Source organism: Malania oleifera, chromosome 12 (assembly GCF_029873635.1).
Source record: "Malania oleifera isolate guangnan ecotype guangnan chromosome 12, ASM2987363v1, whole genome shotgun sequence".
Lineage (NCBI taxonomy): Eukaryota > Viridiplantae > Streptophyta > Magnoliopsida > Santalales > Ximeniaceae > Malania > Malania oleifera.
Genome location: NC_080428.1, coordinates 13,500,508 through 13,522,093, shown reverse-complemented (window position 1 = coordinate 13,522,093; position 21,586 = coordinate 13,500,508). Strand labels below are relative to the sequence as shown.

Sequence of the window (21,586 nt, the reverse complement as noted above, 5' to 3'; positions counted from 1 at the left end):
GTTCTCAAATTCGTCATTAATAATGGGCCAATACTGACGAATTTACAAATTCGTTACTAATACTCTGAACTAAATATTTTTTATTTTTTATTTTAAAAAGAGAAGTATTAGTGACGATTCTCAAATCTGTCACTAATAATCTGAACTAAATATTTTTTATTTTTTTTATTTTAAAAAGGGAAGTATTATTAGTGACAGTTTTCAAATCCGTCACTAATAATGGGTCAATAATGACGAATTTGCAAATTCGTCACTAATACTCTGAACTAAATTTTTTTTAAAAAAGGAAAGTGTTAGTGACGGTTCTCAAATTCGTCACTTATAATGGGCCAATAGTGACAAATTTACAAATTTGTCACTAATACTCTGAACTAAATATTTTTTATTTTTATTTTTAAAAAGGAAAGTATTAGTGATGGTTCACAAATCCGTCACTAATAATGGGTCAATAGTGACGAATTTACAAATTCGTCACTAATACTCTGAACTAAATATTTTTTATTTTTTATTTTTAAAAAGAAAGTATTAGTGACGGTTCTCAAATTCGTCACTAATAATGGGCCAATAGTGATGAATTTACAAATTCATTACTAATACTTTGAACTAAATATTTTTTTTTTAAAGTAATAGTAGTGACGGTTATTTAATTGTCACTAATGTTTATCTTTTAGTGACGGATTTAATTCGTCACTAATACCACAGAAATCGTAGCTAATATTTTTCCGGGATAATTTCTACTCGAAAAATATTTTCACGCGATATTTTTCGATTTTTAGTGACGAAATCAGTAGTGACGGATTCAATTTCGTCACTAATAGTGTCGTATTAGTAACGGTTACTAAAACTGTCACTAATACCCACTTTTAGTGACGAAATTGAATCCGCCACTAATAATTTCGTCATTAAAAACCAGTTTTTTTGTAGTGGTAGATTTGGCTTGAGTATGAGTATGAGTATAAGAATGACTATGAGGATGTGATAGGAAAATCGCACTTACAGACATGATATTTGATATAGTCTGGTTGGTTGGCGGCCAACCAGCTAAGTCTAGTCTTCGGTCCATACAACCTGGTCATGGGGATTAAACATGACATGGCCAAAAGGAGAATTTTTGTACATATTTGTGTATTTATGTGATTATGATCATATGATAAGCTTAAGTGATGTTTTGGAGAAAAGGACGTATATTTATTTATATATGTGACTAATGGTTTATAAATGTTGTCTTTATTAAAGTAAAGTTTTTAAATACATTTTTATCCTAAAAAGCTCATTTTAGTCACACACTGATAATAATCTAGTCCTTACTTACTGAGAGGTGCCTTACTCCAATTATTTTCATACATTTCAAATATCTTAAAGAGCATAGTCGAAATCAAAGTAGCATAGCGGAAGCATGGGTGGGATAGATGAGTTATTCAGAATAGATATTAATTTAGTTATGTTTTAATGTTTTATAATTTTAAGGATAATATTATTTGATATTGGAGATATTGTTGTAAAGGTTTTTAGTACTTTGGTAAATAAATTTGGAGATCTTCCGCTGTGTAAAATTGTTTGCAAGTCTGGGGCACTACAAGTAGCATCATTGAGCATGTTGTGCAGGTGGAGTTGGAGACTCATGGCAAGAGTGCAAGGAGTTCTAACTCATGAGACTTGCAGTTTCATAGGATAAACTGGAGCAGAAAGGAGATTTTGATGCAGATGGAGTTATGGACTCAAGGCAGAGATGACATTGGTCATAAAGTAGGGAGTTCAAGCTCGAGAGACCAGCAGGATCACAACGGGCTCAGAGGCACTATTAGGCCACCGCCCAGGTATGATATGATGTCTTATGCAACCATTACTACCAGTAAGGATCCTACTACCTTTTAGGAGGCAGTACATGGCCAAAAGAAGGGTATGTGAATAGGTGTCATGGTGAAGGAGATGAAGTTACTGTATAAGAATCAGACGGAGGGGTTGGTGGTTCTCTTAGAGGGGGAAAGGGAGATAAGCTGCTAGTGGACAAATATTATGTTGTTTTATGTGAGTGGTATGCCAATTTTCGGGAAGATTCCAATTCAGGTTAGTCAGTTGGGGGCTTTGTTGAGAAAGGAAGTTGACATGAAGGTTTTGGGTGCTGCCAAGAGTATTCTTGGGTTTGAGATTCGCAAGTATAAAGTTACAAGGAGATTGGGATTATCTCAGGTTGACTTTGTGGTCATAGTTGTAGGGAGATTAGGGTTATCTCAGGGCAGCTATATGGACAAAACTACTTGGAGATTGTGGTTATCTTGGGGCGATTTTAGGGATCAGGTATTGGAGAGGTTTAGTATGGTTAATGTTAAACTAGTCACCAGTACATTGTTGGTGAATTTAAATAAACAGTCTACCGCTCAATACTCAAGGACGGACGGTCAAGTTTGGGTTATGTCAAAGGTTTCCTACGCCAGTGCAATTGGGTACTTCAGCAGGCAACATAGGGTTTCATCAGTTATGAAGTTCACCGATGGAGACTACATAGGGGACTTAGATGATAAGAGGCTTGCAACGGGGTATGTTGTAGGAAGGCCTAATTATTGGAAGTCTAGGGTACAATCTTAGGGTGCGCTGATTACAATTGGATCGGAGTTCTTGCTAGAGGCTAAGGCTGCCAAGGTGGCTTTGTGGTTTAAAGGATCATTCAAGGAGCTGGGTGTTCAGCTAAGTAGAGTTCCTATTACCATGGTCAAGTTCAAGCGTTGCTTAGACTAGTTTACCTCTCCAAGTGTTAGATGAAAGGTGGGTCCCAATCTACTAGCTTGGGAGGAGCAGCAGGATTATGCTTTCAGGTTTCTCCTAGGTGATGAATAATCGCCAAGGTGGATATTGTTGGGGATGTGGCTCATATTTTGAGTGGAACGCATGTACCAGAGAAAGCATTGTGAAGCAAGGGACCAAGAGAGGTTTGCAGGGTGTAGCCATAAGGGCAAATCCTTAATGGTTTTGGGTAACCATCAACGGTTTTAGGCAGTGTTGCAAAGGGTAATCTTCTCGGCTTCAAACCATCAACAACTTCACTCGCAGATGTCATGGATTTTCGAATTTAAGATTAGTTGATTGGGAGTTTTTGGAGAAATTTCCTCTAGGGGATTGCTACAGAAGTGATTTAGATAAACTATAGGTCTTTTGTACGTATTTGGTTGATATATAATCATTATTATGTAACCCTAGATTGATTTAAGCTTCAAAGGCTTGTAAGCTTCATTATTCATAGTGAAAAACAGCCGCTGCTCTTGTGGACATTGGCAAATTGCCAAACCACGTAAATTCTTGTGTCTTTTGGTTATTGCTTTCATTGATTCTCATTTTTGAGTGGTTGCTTATTTAGAGTTCATCATGGAGTTCTTGTTTTCTTGTTCCATTTATTATTCATAAGAGTTTATGTGAGGTCTTTCGCTGTGCACACTCGGCATCAACAATTGGTTTCTAAGGGCTGATTATTGAGAACAACAATTGGTATCAAACCCAAGTGATTGTTGGTGTGGTGAACAACAAAGGTATTTCATTCCTTGCCCAAAAGGGTGTTTGGGAAATACCCTAGCCTTATTCTTAATGGGGAAAGACTAAATGAGTTAGGTATATTTTCCCATTCCAATAAAATTGTGAGTAAAAAGACCTAAAATATAAGTTTGAAGTTCTAAAAAGCCTCGAGCCCTTAATAGGCATGCTAAAACACTAGGAAATATTAAGAGCCCTTAACTATGGCTCACTTTTGTTTCCAAATATTGGCTAAATTGACCCTAGACAAATTGGGTGTCAACGTGATCAATTTAAATTTCGTCCATGAAAATAAATCATTTAGACATTAAAGAGATACTTTCCAATTTGCAAATAAATTAATAGATAATAATTCAAATTATTACCAATGAGCTTTAAGATTTGTTGGATGGAGAGATCAACAATCTTTTTAACTTGTTTAACTAGTTAAAACATAAGTTTAATTCAAATTAGGTGGGGACCACATCAAAATTATGAAACATAATTGTTCAATTGTATGTGTGAAGATCCTATTGAGAAAACCCTTGTAACCTTTCAAAAATCAATATGGAATTATAGCTTCCTGCCGTGCATGAGACGTCTTGTAGGTTGTCTTATGATTAGACATCTCACATTTATCTTATGACCAAAGTGTTTTCATGCCTACACTAATTTGGGCAATGTCATAGCAGTATAATCCAAGTAAAATGCATAGGATACAAATCATTGTTTGGGAAATAATCAAAATCCAATATTTGAAATATATTGAAGTTAAAATCAAAAGTACACTTAAATTCATCTTAACAATTGTTAACAAAGGAAGGTGCAATGGCTAGAAAAATTGCTTACCATCCTTGTGCAAAAGGAAACAAAAGATGCAGTGGCCGGAACGATTGCATAACATCATTGCTCAAAAGGAAAAGAAGATATCGTGATTGATACGACTGCCTATCATCTCTACGTTGGAAAGAAATTGTAGTTAATAAGGATGAATCTACCATGTCTAGGGTTGAGGAATTGAAACAATTTAGGGGCAAAAATGCTCAGTCTAGGGTTGAAAGGATACTGATAAATGAGATTTCTATTATTGATTGGGTTTATGCAAGTGAAGTTTTAAGTAAAAAATTCAAATGATATATCAGGTTGCACAAGAAGAAGAGAATGATATGCATGTGATAGGCTAAGTGTACTAGAATGCCATTATGACATGCATCCATACAAATTATTTAATGGGAGTTATTCTTAGCCCTAAAGTCGAGTCTAGAGGGGAGGTGAATAGACTCTTTTTAGTATTTTTGATTTTCTATACAAAATATAAAATATTGGCAAAATACAAATGATTATATCACAATATATATATATAATGTGAATCATGCATAAGATGTAGATTAAAGAGTAGGGAAGAAAAGCTCAACAAACAAAATTAATGTGGTTCAACCCCTTGTCGACATCCATGCCTTGAGACACACTCAAGAATTCTCAATCTACTATATGATCTCCTTTAAGGATGGAGAAGCCTTTACCCAAGGGAACAAATCCCTTCACGCTCACACAAAGCCTTCAAACAAGGTTCACCAAGAACCCTTTGCAACTCGGTTCACCAAGAACCCTTTACAACTTGAAGATGAATTACAAAGAAGTAGTAGAAATTTAAAACTTATCCTATATTAAAATACATTTGAGTGAAGGATATTTTTTTATAAAACTCATCGTTTTGTCTTTGAAAACTCATAAGTATGAATCTTATGACTTAGTGATATCCTATGTACTCTTATGAACTAATATGCATAAGCAATTTGCTCAACTCTTACTCAATAAATATGTGTGAATCAGAACTACAAGAGTTACAACAAATACTACCTCAAACACTCCCCATTACATATGATTCTACACTTTTTTCATTGGATGTGCTTGAGATCTCCTAAGTGAGTATCCTCTTCATCTTTGCCTATTTGAGTGCCCATTCGATCTTTGCTTATAAGAGTGTTTCCTTGATCTTTGCATTTAAACCTATATCTTTATGATTTCATCACTTATACATGTCACAACTTGGTATGCAAAGATTAGTTTAACTTAGAAACACTAATGAGTTGTTATCATCAAAATACGACAATTAGGTTTATGTAGCCACTAAGACTAACAATCTCCCCATTTTTGATGATGACAAACCATTGGTATTCTCACAAGATATATTTTTAAGCTCCCTTTTAATTTATGCATATTGTTGAATAAGATGAAATTTTACTCCCCCTTACTATATGCATATTAAATCATTCAACTAGATATTCCATATCCATTGGAGCTATAACACACAATACATTATAAGAAAGTTCATTTAAGATAAAACATCAAGCCAACTGAACTTTCATTAATAAACAGTTTAAGCAACAAATCTAAACTTCTATTTATAGTTATTTAAGCAACATTACAAATTTGTACTTAATACACCAAAAGAAAAATTATATACCTAACAATTTTTTATGTCACTATAATACACTTTTCCCTCATATACTACAGAACACCACATTACTTCTCCCCCTTTGATCAATATAAAAAGGAGAGGTACTAATCTTTCGACCTGAAAAGCTCAAACAACCTATTAAGACTAGATTTTATGTTGTCAAGACAAGTAGTGACCCCATGTTCGAGATTATTGAAGCATGTGGTAATTCCATGTTCCAATGAGCTGAAGCGTGCATCAATCCCTTGTTCCAGTGAACCTATCCGTGCATTGATCTTATCAAAAATTTGCTTAATATAATCATTAGGTTGTTCACTACCCTTAAGTTCTTCCATATCTTCATTAACGATACCAAACTATTCTGCTCCTATGTCCCTTTCGGCCATAGCATCCTCAACTTCATCAATTGGGCCCTATGCCTAGTGTCTTTGCTTCAACCATAGCAAGGATCTCTCACCCTGTACAAAATGCATTTTTGTAAGATGAACTTGGAATATTCATCATTGAATTTTGGACATTCCTCCACAACACCTGTGAATCCTACATCATGGTAGGGGAATATGCGTGAAAGTAGTCGGCCAAACAACAAACACCCATTCTTCTTTTGTAGATTGTCCTGCATAAGTTGGACAACAATGGAGGGTAGATCAATTACGTGCATGTGCCATACGTAGTACATGGTGAAGATGTCTCTGTGTGTTACCGTATCACGCCCACCATGTCTTGGCGATACGTTATAGGTAATCATGTGATGCAGCACTCAGAATTTACAATAAGATCCTTGGCCTTTGGTTTAGCTACTTCTGGTATGTGTGGGTTTCCTATTACCATTTTGAGCACTTTATGGGGATTAAACCAAACCCCGTAGATGGGCCAAACCTTTCTAGGGAGACTTGCTATGTTGTATCTTTCACATATCATAACTTCATTCAATGTGTTAGCATCCAGATGTATAACCTCACCGCTAGAATGTGCAGGTTTCCGAGGAGTAGAAAGTACGAAGTTTGCATAGAATTCCTTAACCAATTCAGGATAAATTAGGTGATCATGAGTCATTAGGAACTCCCAACCTATAACCCTAAGTTTATCTTTGAATATTGGAAAGTCATCCTCAAGGAATTACAAAGGTAATATTTTGCTACTTACAATATTCCTTTTGGATATATCCATTTTGAATCATGTGTAGGCTTCCTTCGACACAAATATGCTTGACCATTCCTTGGAAAATTTTCTTGATCTTTCTTGAGTTTGAGGAGGAGGAGTGGAATCTCAAATTGGTTCCTTGTCTTGTCTTCTTGAGGAACTTCCTTCACCTCTCTTGGTTTTGGGAGCCATAATACCAGTGTTGTTGTAGGAAATTTGAGGGTTTTTGGAAGACTTAGAACGAAGGGGAAAACAAAGGTATGAGAGATTAGGGTTTGGTGAGCATAAAAATGACCCTCTGCGTGTTTTAAATCGATTTTCCCGACTAAAACCATTGATGGTTTCAGGGAATTGAGCCAAAATGTCAACCTTCTCGATTGAATTTTGTCGACGGTTTGGTGGAGAACCAAACCATATTAACTAGATTTATTCTATACTTACTCATGAATATTAAATGATCATTTTCTAGTAATACAAAGCTCTAATTGATTTGATCAAGGGTTGAGAGCTTATAAGGAAGTATGGATAGATTCTTTTATATAAAGAATAACTTAATGATGAATAAATAAGAGTATTCAGAAGAAATTTTTCTTCTTTTTGAATCAACCGTAAGTTGGTGAATGCTTGACAACTAATCACATTACACAACATATTGATGCTCATGGTTGAGTGTGGATTTCTTAGATAAGCATGAATGTTCATTTAGAGAATCCATTATTGCTTTGAGTTGTTGATAAGATGAATCTCTTGTTTATTTAATGTTGGCACGACTGAGTATAATGATCCAAAAGGTTTCCTTTCATTTTATGAAGTTTTATATTTGATTCTCAAAGCGACACTTTACTTTATTAAAGTGAGTTACGGATAATACCAAGCTAGTTTATCACTTTAAAACATTAGCATAGCCTTCCACCATTGCCATCGCAGAGGATAGATTTTTACAATTTCCTCTAAAAGTAAAAGACATTGATTTTGATTATGTGGAAAGCTAGTAGCTCTAAAAGATGTCTATATAAGCAAACTAGAATATATATATAATAGAACAATTTGAATGAATATTGAATTTTCTTGAGAATTGTATTGATCGCTTGAAGCTTTTGTTGAGCAACTTTCTCAACAAAGTGAATCTTAGATAAGAGGTAGATTAATCCTGTCTTAAGATAACCTCTCTCTAAATTACTTTGGTATTGCTTTCCTCATTAGCATCCAAATGATGAGTCATGTATTTCTTGGCAGGAGATGCTTATTAGGTTAAGTATAGCCTGAGAGCTATTTTTCAATTCAGTATGTGATTCCAAAGTAATTATAAGTGGACATTTTCAAAATAAGCATAATATTTTCATGCTTGTGGATTAAGCATGATAAGTATGTCCTTAATACTTGGCATTGAGCATTTAGGAGTATATGAAGCTTTATTGAACAATGCTATTGGTGATAGGAAGTATGTTCTCTTGATTAGACTCTAATGGGAAAGTACCTTAGACTAAGAATATGCTCATAATTTTGAGCAAGAATATGATACTATGAATAGATACTTCATTGCAAAATTTATTGTAATTTGGTAAGCCTTTTCTTACGGAAGAGAATGCTCGTGTATTAACATTGGTTAAGGAGTTTTTCATAGGTTAAGCATATAGGAAATATTCTATCTTGAGTTAATATATATCAAAACAAGAATTCCTTAGTAGATGCCTCTAATTGATCATGGAAGGATGTTTATTAGTAAGCACTAGCAGATTACTGCTTTAGAATCGATCACGATGATTAGTGCTCATAAATAGAATTGAGAAAGTTTTCATTAGTATGGGTTGATACATTGCATTATTAATGATGACTGAGTTTTCATTTTTGAATGCCCTTGAATATTGATCAAGCATTCAACGTTAATGTTCCAAGATGAGTTTAGGGTTGGTTGGTACACAGTACTAATGTTGTCACGAATAACTTCCCTAAAACTCAATTCTATGCATGGGATAAGATATGCTATACTTTTGATATACTAACTATGTATATTAACAAGTTTAAGTATGCATAAGTCAAATCATTAAGAATTGTATAACTAAAGAAGACACCTTTGAGAAGTGAATTTATAGGGCATGCTTCTGAAACTTTATTCAAGAGTAAATAACTTAGGTTATTCATCTTAGAAATACAAGGTTCTTAAAAGATTTCTATTGTAACCCTCAAATAGGCTAGTTAAGCCTTTAACCTTTACTTTAGACATTTTGGAGGAATGATATCTTATGGATTCATGCGGAGATTAATGTCTCATTAAAGCAAATGCTATTTCATTCCCTTCTAGTCCTAAAGAACAAGCCTAAGTATATAGCTTGTGAGGGTGTGCATGCTACTTTAGCCCATAAGCTATACCCAATACTTTAAAAAGATTAACCAATCAACAAGGATATACACAGTTAAAAGATCATATTGGATTTATCATTTGAACTCATCATATTGGCTTAATTTTCTAAAGTCCCCAATGTAGAATTCAAGCAATTATTATACATAAACTGGGATTTTATACCTTGAGTGCTATTTGTGGTAAGTGTTTTTTTTTTTTTTTTTTGTACTATATGAATTCACTTAGTCATCACTATCCCTTTTTACCTAGGTATGGTTAATTCTACCTAAATCCTATTAACCAATCCTAGGTTCTAAGGAAGCAATATTCTAGAAATTATGTAATTTGTTTTGGTACCCTTTCTTCCTTGGGTCCCAAGGGGTTTGTCTTCCTAACTACCCATACCAGCTTCATTTCTTTGCCTCTAGCATCTCTAAAGGGGTAAGAGTAACGAATGTGACCTTTCCTTTCACAATACAAGCAAGTCTTGTTTGTATGTAAAGGATTTGTCTTATTAACCCTGTTTTTATATGATAAGGCATAAACATTAATATGACCATGGGATTTATAAAATGAATCATAACTTAAATTCTTTTTGTAAAAGCTATTTCTTTTAACTCCTAAGAATTTATTGGAGTTTTTTTTTTTTTCATCTTGTGAATTTGTTAAAAGTTTTACCATAATCTTCATCTTTATTTTTCAAGAGAAAATTTTCTTTTAAAATATTTTCAATTTGATCTTTCAAATTTCCTACTTCTGCTTGAAGGATTTCATGGTCTTTTTGAGCATTTGAAACAAGCTCCTCATTTTTATTTTTAAGGGACATGTTTTCCTCTTCTAAGGTGTAACAAAGACAAGGTTGCTTTTGTTTACATTTTGAACGTTTTTCTTCAAGATTTTTGTTCCTTCTTTTGACAAAAACTAATTCATTGAATAATTCAGTGCATTTAATTGCTAATTCATCATAAGTATAATCATCATCATCAGAACTTACCTCCTCTTGTTCGTAATCCATGAAGCAAATATGTGCTTCTTCCTCTATTTCATCATCAGTGGCTAGTCCATCAATTTCATCCCAAGCAGCAACATTCATGGCATTGTAATCTCCTTTTTGAAAATTCTCTTTGTTTTGGTTTAAAGGGCAATTTATCATTTCCTGCCTAGTCTTATTACAATTGTAGCATTTAGTGCTATCATTATTTCTTGACTTTTTTCTTCCAATTTGCTTACCAAGTTGACGTCTCTTAACTAAGAGTTTCTTAAGTTTCATTATGAAAAAAGTTGTATCATCCTCACTATCTTCATCTTCTTCTAACATGTCTTTGTGAGAAGAACTAGATGATTTTAAGGCAATACCTATTTCTTTCTTAGACTTCTTTAGATCTTTTGCTTCTTCAATGGCTATTGATTTTTCAGGCCATGACTCAGGTAAAGATTGGAGAACATTTTGTACATAATCTTCCATTGAATAAGTTTTATCGAGTGCTCTTAAGTTGTTTATAATGTGTGTCAATCGAGTGATCATAGATGTGATTACTTCACCTTCATTCATTTTGAACATCTCATATTCTTTAATTAACATGCATATTTTAAAATGTTTATCTTGAGATGTACCTTCATATGTGACTTGAAGCTTATCCCATATTTTTTTTACGGTTTCACATCCACAAATGCGATTGTATTCATCATCACTCAAGGCACAGTAAAGATAATGTTTTGCTTTAAAATTGAGTTGTAGTAACCATTTTTTGCTCATTGATAGCTCCGTTCTTGTCTTTAGAATATCTTCATTCTTGTCATTTTTCTTCATGAAAGAGAAGTCTCCATTTGAGATGATCTCCCACATATCCAGATCGTACGATTGAATAAAGATGGTAATAAGATTTTTCGACGAAGAATAATTTGTGCCTTTGAACCTTAGTGGTTGATACATGGATTGTCCTTGGGAAAAAGAAGTGTTCACCATATATACCCTTGATCTTTCCACTCTAGAAGTTACTCCGAAAAATTAAGCGCCTTGCTTTGATACTACTTATTGGCCTTAAAGCCGAGTCTAGAAGGGGGGGTGAATAGACTCTTTTGCGTATTTTTGCTTTTCTTTACAAAATATAAAATATTAGTAAGATACAAATGATTATATCACAGTATATATAATGCAAATCATGCACAAGATGTAAAATAAAGAGTAGGGAAGAAAAGCTCAATAAAAATATTAACGTGGTTCAGCCCTTTGCCTATGTCCATGCCTTAAGACACTCAAGGATTCTCAATCCACTATACGATCTCCTTTAAAGATAGAGAAGCCTTTACACAAGGTAACACATCCCTTCACGCTCACACAGAGCCTTCAAATAAGGTTCACCAAGAACCCTTTGAAACTCAGTTCACCTAGATACCTTTACAACTTGAAGATGAATTACAAAGACATAGTAGTAAACAATGCTCCTTAATTTGAGCTGATATCAATTACAATAATAACCTAACACTAATCTCCCAAAGTAATGAATCACAACAAAGATTAGAGAGCAAAAGAGATAGTGAGCACTTGAATGATGAACTAAGAAATTCAAAGTGCTCGCAAATGATTTTCAATAAATGTAAATTACTAAATCAATGCTTTAACAAGTCTTTGGCCTTGTATTTATAGGCCATTTTGAGTACTAGCCTTTTTATGACTATTGGTCTTAGAAAATAATTTAATACTTTGAAACCTAGTCATTTATAGCCATTGGGTTTAGAATCCCGACACAAACCATCAACAGATTCCCCAAATCGTTGACGGTTTCCACCAAACCATCGATGGTTTGCTCAAACTATGGATGGTTTCCTCCAGGTCAAATTCCAATTAACTCTCTAACTGAAACTGTCGATGCACTTGGGCCAAATCGTCGATGGTTTGCCCTGTTTCTTCCCAAACTTGATATTTAGGTGCATAATCATGGTTTTAACCCAACAGAGACCAAGTAAATAAAAGTTTACAATACTAAAATCATTTAAAACTTGTTCCATATTAAAATACATTTGAGTAAAGGATATTTTTCATAAAACTCGTTGTTTTATCTTTGAAAACTTGTAAGTATGAACCTTATGACTTAGTGATATCCTATGTACTCTTATGAACTAGTATGCATATGCAATTTGCTTAACTCTTCCTCAATAAACATTCTTGAATTAGAACTACAAGATTTACAACAAATACTACCTAAAACACTCCCTATTATGATTCTACACTTTCTTCATTGGATGTGCTTAAGATCTCCCGAGTGAGTGTCCTCTTGATCTTTGTGTATTTGAGTGTCCACTCGATCTTTGCCTATGAGAGTATTTGCTTGATCTTTGCACTTAAACCTATATTTGTATGATTTCGTCACTTAGACTTGTCACAACTTGGTATGCAAAGATTAGTTTAACTTAAAATCACTAGTGGGTTGTTATCATCAAAATACGACAATTAGGATTATGTAGCCACTAAGGCTAACAGTTATGCTTATGGATGGAACAAATGATCTATTGAAAACAAAGAATCACATGGACGTGGGTCCCAACAACCTTGTGGAAACAAGGTTTAAGGCAATTTATGGCAAGTCCTCAAATGGTATATCTTGAGTTTGATTTTTGACACAAAATGTTGGGCAATTCTACGAGTTATTCACCCTTGTGTATCTTTCCTATTATCATTCTCATCTAGCCTTATCATGAGCCTATTAGGCTGATATGTTTTTTAATTTCCCTTAATCTCCCTAATTAAGGACTTTTTTACTTCCCTTGGCTACAAGTGTGTCAGATGCCTATTTGATTATGATTATATTGTAAAAAATAAATACAAATCATGCAAATTTTGGTCAGAACAAGAATAAATACCAAATATGTGCTTTGCCATGGACCCTATAGCCAATTTGGAAGAGTATGGCTTTGCCAATTTTGGGCTCATCTGCCTTATTTGATCTTCATTTTTTTTTTTTTATCAAAGTTTATTCAAGAGGTAGCTAATCTTATTTCTCCCTAATGCTATAGTTGTCACTTCGAGTTTCTAGTTGTTTAATTAGGACTTTTTGCTCAATTATCTTGTGAGTACCCAAAAAACCCTTTTACTTGAACTTTCGACTCCTGCCTCATTTGTCTTTAATGTTTTGAGTGTTAGGTGATCTCTTTATAGCACTAAAGTTTGCATTCCAACCTCCAAGTGGGCTTATTGACACATGAAAAAATGGAGGATAATGATGAAAGTGGTTTTATAATTGAAAGGAAATTAAACTCAAGATGTTGGACTGCCTTACCCTAGTAACACATAATTTTGATCGAAGTCGTTATTAACGATCTACTTACGTACTTTTTCAAGATTAGGTCATTACATACTTCAAAAGATTTTTTAGTTATTCATCTGAAGTAAGAACAAATCATTCAATTAAGACAAGACTTTTTAGATCATAATATATATTATGATTAGGGTCTTGAAAAGAAAGGATCTAGTTCAAGTTTAATTTTGAAGTCTTTTAGATGTGGTAGAGGACCACATTTAGGGTCTTCATTTTACTTCTATTTTTTATTTTTGATAATTTTCTTGGCTTTCATTCTCTTATGGTTGGCTTATCTAATTTTTTTTTCCTCATTGACCTCGTTATGCCTTACTTTTTGCTTTTCCTTTCCCTTTTATTTTTTATTGGGAACTTGTCTTTCCTTAAAACTACCCAACGTGATGGGGTGATTATTTGACTATTCAAGAAATAAATACTTTAGGATCAAATGGGGTTGCAAGGGATTTGGTTAGGTTTGTTCAGATAGTAAAAAAAATGGCTTGCCTTTGCTTCAATGCATACAATTTCCTAAGTGAATTTGGTCAAGTGATTGGTTAAGGGAACTTTGTTTACATATCTGACTTAAGTGGCTAACAAGTGATATTTTTACTATGTTAGTGTTTAAGATGCATGAATTAGTCAATTAATGGCCTATCTAAATTAGCTAGATAATGACCACTAATCATTTGGTTAGAATGTTAATTTTATCATTATAAGATACATGAACCCAAATTATTAAAAGATCTCGGATTTTGTTTTATTGTAGCTAAAATGTACATCATTTTTCTATGCATAATATTTGCTTACAAAATTAGAGTTCATAGTGTTTTGCAAATCATTGTAATTCATATTTCTAAGGAGTGTAACACTTCTTGAAAAAGCCTTCTTCACAATATATGGGCCCTTATATTTTGGAGTCCAATTCCCTTGTATATCTTTATGAATTGGCAAAATCATTTATAAAACTAACTCCATCATGAAATTGCCGAGGATAGTATTTCTTATTGTAGGTTTTCATCATCCTTCTTTGATATAACTAACCATGGGCTAAAATTGCTAATCTCTTCTATTCAATAAAGTTGAGTTGACCATGTCAAGCAATATTTCATTTAGTTCCAGCCATCTTTACTTTTCTTAACACCTATAAGAATGAAATTTCGATCTCTAAATAAGGGGTTGCCTATGTAGAAGTTCACATCATTATTCATTTTGCATGCAAAGTGAAAAATGGATTCTTGTGCCAATCTTTATATGTTTTCATTATCTTTCAAAAAATAGAATATTCTTGACGTTTTTATTAGCTACATCAACTATCCCATTCTTCTTTAGATGATTTTGCTCTAAGTTGTTAGGTTGGACCTTGAATTGTAAATACAACTTAGCTATTAACTCATTGTTGAGATTTTTAACATTATTATAGATTATGTGTGCAAGTAACCATATATGGAAGTGATCTTCTTTTTAATGAATTTGCATATTACTATCTCGGTGATATTGGCATAGGATATTGCCTCAATCTACTTAGTGAAGTGGTCGATTGTCCCAAATTTAAATTAGTGGCCATTTGAAGCTACCAAAATACTCAAGAAGATGGTCATGCCCCATGCTTAAAATGGGCCATAAAGGTTATAAGACATGTAACTCATGAGATGGCATTTGGATCCGATCTATGCAGCTCTAACACTTGTGGCATTTCTAGCATAATTGATCCAATTCCTTTCCATAGTGGACAATACTTATATATTAGGATTTTGTATGCCATCGAATGACCATTGGTATTTGTACTACATATACCCTTATACACCTCTATCATGACCTTGTCTGCTGCCTTGGTTTCTATGTAGCACAACAAAGCATATCATGGCCTCGTTTGTGTAGTACTTCTCTATCTAAGAAAAATCCATAGTCATTCTTTTAAAATTTTCTTATCATCTCAGAAGCTTGTGAGTATTCTTGTTTTTTGATATACTCCCTGATATCATTATACCATGGCTTTCCATTAGCTTCTTTACCACATTCATGCTATAAGTAGGTTGGTTACATATTCAGGTGTGTATAGGCTTTATTTCCACTCTCGGTTCTAACTTAAACATGAGAATAATGTTGCCAAGGGATTTCTTGTATGGTTATTTTCTTTTAGCCAGTTACAAAAGTCTACTCATTTGAGTTCCTCAATGACTTTTCATCGTGATATGTTGTTGATAGGGCACTAACTTTGAGTCTTGGGCTTCACATACCCCTTTTAAATGATATATGGCCAGAGTTGAACCCTTTTTTACTACCAATTTACTCACCTTTCTATCTAGCACTGCTTGTAGTCTAGATACAAGCCTCAAACTTTTCTATATTAGTAGTGCAAGAGAGTATCAACTTGTCCAACCCTACCCTCGAGATGGTTAAGTTCGATCACCAGAAGGTCCTGAAAAGTGAGTTGTCTAATGGGGTGAGACACTTCTTAGTAAGATGGAATAGATTATTACCAGTGTGTGGCTAACATGAGTTTTAGTGTATTCAAATAATAACCGTTTGCTAATCAACTAAAACTGTAAGGGCACTCATAAACTGTAATCACACATACATCATCAATCATACCATAGAAGTTTACATACATGTATTTTATGTAATATCATAACTCATCCATAATCACAATACATTTAATTCACATATAAGTACTCACACCCACAAAGAATAATGCACGAATACTTCACTTTCCGTGGTTCTCAGGGCATCCCTCCCCATCATTCCCTCTACGTACTGAGCATCCCTCCCCATCGTTCTCAGCACATACTTCACTTCAAACATCCACTGTTACACTTTCACAATGACCTATTCATGGTAAATCAGTAAAACGAACTCCTCAGGCCTGCCAACGTTTTACCCCATCTATATAAATGATAATATAATGAACTCTTCATATCCTGCCAATGTTTATTGTGATTTATATCAAAGGCAATATAACAAACTCCTCGGGCCTGCCAACGTTATTGTGAAATACACGAATAACCACACAATCACCCAACATATAAGTTTATCCACTACAGTAATCACAACCGGTTTATTATGAAGAATTAATCTCATGCCACATGATTTAGGAGTTAACCATATTGTAATATACTGCTTGTGGAAAATATATAATAATATGCTTAAATACATTATTCCTGAAAATAAGGATATGATCATCTCCATAATTTATAAAACGAAAATGATCAACCTTACTCACTTTAATCCTTTACAAAACATGTTTAACAATTCAAACTAACAATTTCAACCGTTCAAATCATTTAGAAAATCATATATACTCTTCCTGTAATCATATACTTCAATTTAATCTGTTCATATTTTTAATAAAAAGCTAACATAATCTATTTCCCTTACTTGTTCCTCAAAGATCTCCCTAAAACAAATGGGAAAATGAAGCCTTAGCTTTCCGAAACTCGCCAAAGAATGGGAGCCAACAAGCCAGAAAGATGGAGAGGGGACCGGAGAGTGCAAAAGACCTTCGGGTGAGCTTGGGAGAGGGAGACATGTGAGAGAGAACAAAAAAAACCCAAAACCCTAGCTTCCAAACTTTCCAAGGAGAGAGGCCCGGCAAGTCGAGAGGAGAGACACACTATCGGAGAGTGAGCACGGACTCCAATTAAGCTTAGGAGAGCGAGAGAGACTCAAATGAGAGCAGAAGCCTAAAACCCGAGTTTCTTAAGAAAGAGAGAGAGAGAGAGAGAGAGGGAGAAAAAATATATTCCTAAAAGAAATGAGCACAAACCTATTTATAAAGTTGTTGCCCGCACAAAACCATCGTCGGTTTCCCTGAAACCATTGACGGTTTGGCCACTTACCAAACCCATTTTTGCTCGTGTATATGCTCTTTATTGTTTGATCTCGCAGGAAATCGTCGACGTTTTTCATAAGACCCACCAAACCGTTGACGGTTTAGTCCTATCCCAAACTGTTTTCCTTCTTTTTCTTTTTCTTTTTCTTCTTTTTCCTTTTATTTATTTCCTTTATTTTCTGGGTTCGGGTTACTACATTCTTCCCTCATTACAAAATTTCTTCCTCAAAATTTGTTAACCGATCATTATTCACAAACTCCGAAGTTTATTAACCAACCACATCCCACACATTCCAATAAACTCTAACATGTGAATAATTGCATTATTTAAAATCAAATACGTTTATTGCTTGCCTCAAACATAAACACGTTACTTGCTGCCTCGCCACCAGCAATATCTGCTTCAGTCGGGGTAAGTGTATAAACACATGTCGGGCCGCCTCGAGGTGCTTGATTGTTCCCCTGGTTCTGATCAGACATGGATGCATTGATCGGTGGCCCCAGACAATCTCAGGCTATATGGTCGTACTTGTTGCACAAATAGCACACAGTTCCCTACCCCGACATTCTCCCCAATGACTCTAATTACATCTAAAATAATGAGGGCATGATGAATTACCCTAATAGCCTCAATCATCCCTATCTGGCCTCTGACCCACAGTATCACTATCTCCCCTCCATAACCTTGTCTGGCATCCGCATGAAAGTTGGGAGGCATGATTCTCTTCGTCTAACCTGACACCTCTGCACCTCTCGGCAGGCTAATCTCTGCTACGGTGGCTTTATCTACCAGCTTCGAGAAATTCTGTACTTGCAAGACTGCCACCTGCTTGTGGATCCTCTGTTTCAGGCCCCTCTCAAACCTCCGCACCTTTTTAGATTCATCTAGAACCATGTATGGGGCGAAGCGAGACAACTCCATGAACTTGACAGCATACTGCTGAACGGTGAGATGCCCCTGGGTCAGGTTCAAAAATTCCTCCACCTTTGCATCTTTAGTGGTGGCGGGGAAGTACCGGTCGAAGAAGACCTCCTTGAAACAACTCTAGGTCATAATTGCGGGTACGGCCTGTTGCTGCTCCAACAACTTCACCACTAGCCACCACCGCTCGACCTCTCATGTTAGCTTAAAGGTGGCATAGAGAACTTTCTGCTTATCAGTGCAACACAACACTATCAATATCTTCTCCATCTATTGCACCCAATTCTCAGCCATGATTGGGTCAGCACCTCCCGTCAAAGTAAAGGCTTTCAGGCGAGTGAATTGCTTGATATAGCAGCCATGGTTCACATGTGGGCAGTTCTGCCCTAGGAGTCCTGCCCAATCTCTTCCATAACTTGTCAGGCTATACCTCACAGCACAATAGAGGTATCAATGTCATCCCCGCTGGACGCCCCCAGGTTATTACTCCCTCCGACATATACACTCTTACCTCTAGGATCTATCTTGAAGATATGAGAGAAATGAATTTAGAATTCTAATATCGTAATCTAATTGATGCTACATTAAACTAAAAACCAATATACGTCCAAGTTCTCAATTTAAGGACCACTCTCAAAACTTAGAAATGAAATTATCTATGGTTTTTCGTGGTTTTTCTGAAACCGTCAACTGCTTCAGAAAAATCACAGAAAACCATTGACATATTGCCACTTCCAGGTCACGAGATAGAATCCTAAACCTTTCAACATCTAATCTACCCATTTCCTACCCTCTTTGTCATTCATTCTTATACTCTGGTATTACTCATCTCTAAAGTCTACAGAACCTAATAACCTAAAGTTCTGATACCATTTATAACACCCTGAACCCAAGAGTGGGGTCCGGGGTGTTATGTATTCCATTCACAGATTTTTGATACCATAAATGTCATCTAAGTAGCGAAAAAAATAATAATAATTAAACATCCCCAAATAAAATACCAGAGTACTATACTATGCATCCAAAAAAAAGATGCATCCATCCAACCATATTACATAACTAAGAATTTAAAACATAAAATTAAATACTTCAAATTCTTACAACCACTCACACAATTCTAAACTGTCCAACCCTACCCTCGAGCTGGCTAAGCTCGATCACCAGAAGGTCTTGAAAGTGAGTTGTATAATGGGGTGAGACACTTCTCAGTAAGACAGAATAGATTATTATCAGTGTGTGGCTAACATGAGTTTTAGTGTATACAAAATATAACCGTTTGTTAATCAACTACAACTGTAAGGACACTTATAAACTGTAATCACACATACATCATCAATCATACCACAAAAATCTATATACATGTATTTTACGTAATACCATAACTCATCCACAATCACAATACATTTAATTCACATACAAGTACTCACACCCACAAAGAATAATGCACAAATACTTTACTTCCTGTGGTTCTCAGGGCATCCTTCCCCATCGTTCCCTCTACGTACTGAGCATCCCTCCCCATTGTTCTCAGCACGTGCTTCACTTCAAACATCCACTGTTACATTTTCACAATGACCTATTCATGGAAAATCAGTAAAACGAACTCCTCAAGCCTGCCAACATTTTACCCCATCTATATAAATGACAATATAACGAACTCCTCATTTCCTGCCAACGTTATATTGCGATTTATATCAAGGACAATATAACAAACTCCTCAGGCCTGCCAACGTTATATTGTGAAATACACGAATAACCACACACTCACCTATTCACCACAGTAATCACAACTGGTTTATTATGAAAAATTAATCTCATGACATACGATTTAAGAGTTAACTATACTGTAAGGATATGATCATCTCCATAGTTTATAGTAACCTAAGAATTCATATTTAAAAGAGAACGAAGGTGATCAACCCTATTCACTTTAATTCTTTACAATTAATAATTCAAACTAACAATTTCGACTATTCAAATCATTGAGAAAATCATATATATTGTTCCTGTTGTTGACTTTGGTGTATTCCCAAGAGGGGGGTGAATTGGGTATTTAAAATTTCTCTCCTAGGTTCAACTAATCTAGCAATAGTATTACACAACCTAGGGTCTATCTATGCAATTATAAACCCAATCATTCACAATAGTAAAATACAAACATTCATGTGCTGGAATTTAAAATGCGAAAATTAAAAGCACGCACCAGAAATGTTATTGGGGTTCAGCCAAAGTACCTATGTCCCCGCCTTGGCTCACAAGTACAAGGATTCCACTAATGCTCACTTAACGGGTGGAGCGACAGTAGTTACAACTAAGTCAATTAACGGGGCTGACCTCAAGCTACAACCGCACCTTACCAGGATGGTGCACCTAGTTTTCCTAATGGGGTCTAAGCCAATCCGGGACTATTCAACAGAGCTAGTCTCTCTCTTCAGGCCCACACCTAGAATACAACAAATGTAAAAATTTACATACATGGAAATGCTTCTTACATAAGCAGATATGTACCACTATGCATAATATAATCAATGCACACCAATCATGTAAGAATTATAAGCTCAAGGGTGTATATGTGCAAGCAACACTCAGTATAATGTGTAATCTCAAATATGCACAAGAGTATTCAAACAATCTATTCTTTGAAAACCAAGTATACCAAATCTCAATGTTAGATTAGTGTTTCAAAGATGCTAACAATAATGTTCAAACAAACTCAACAATATTTTCTCAATGTAGTAAGCACAAGAGTTGTTTGAAATCAAGCTTGTAAAATATTTTTGCACACAAAAATATGGGCTAAGGTATCTTGCAATATCAATGCAAAGACCCACGAGCCACTAAGTTTTCCCTACACAAGATTTATTAGATTAAATCAGTGGGAAAATTTATGCTTAACTCTCAATATCAAAATCAATCAACAAATAACACAATGAGAGTTTTAAGCAAAATTGGAATGGAGTATAAGCACTCAAAGCACTCTTACAAAGCTTGGGTGATCAAAGGAATAGGTGTATGAGAGTGTATGGGAGTAGTATGAACAAAATAGGATTTGGAAATGTGAGAGAGTTTTGCCTTAATCCTTTTTGTTAATCCC

General features: G+C 34.9%; 1 protein-coding gene across 1 annotated transcript; it reads right to left on the bottom strand.

Annotated features, from left to right (window-relative positions):
* Positions 1–6,066: 6,066 nt before the first annotated feature.
* On the bottom strand, positions 6,067–11,292 carry LOC131143830 (uncharacterized). The gene is made up of 2 exons (XM_058092199.1): positions 10,320–11,292; positions 6,067–6,221 (listed from the first exon to the last, which is right to left on the bottom strand). Exons 1-2 carry the CDS (start codon positions 11,290–11,292, stop codon positions 6,067–6,069), a joined length of 1,128 nt encoding a protein of 375 aa, XP_057948182.1.
* Between the last annotated feature and the right edge of the window lie 10,294 nt (positions 11,293–21,586).

What these genes read in the sequence shown, in the direction of transcription:
- LOC131143830 (XM_058092199.1), bottom strand. Translation starts at nt 11,292, where the DNA reads ATGTGGGAGATCATCTCAAATGGAGACTTCTCTTTCATGAAGAAAAAT. An exon ending in TGAAGAAAAACGTTCAAAAT is followed by an intron (nt 6,222 to 10,319) that starts GTAAACAAAAGC and finishes ATGCACGGATAG; the next exon opens with GTTCACTGGAACAAGGGATT.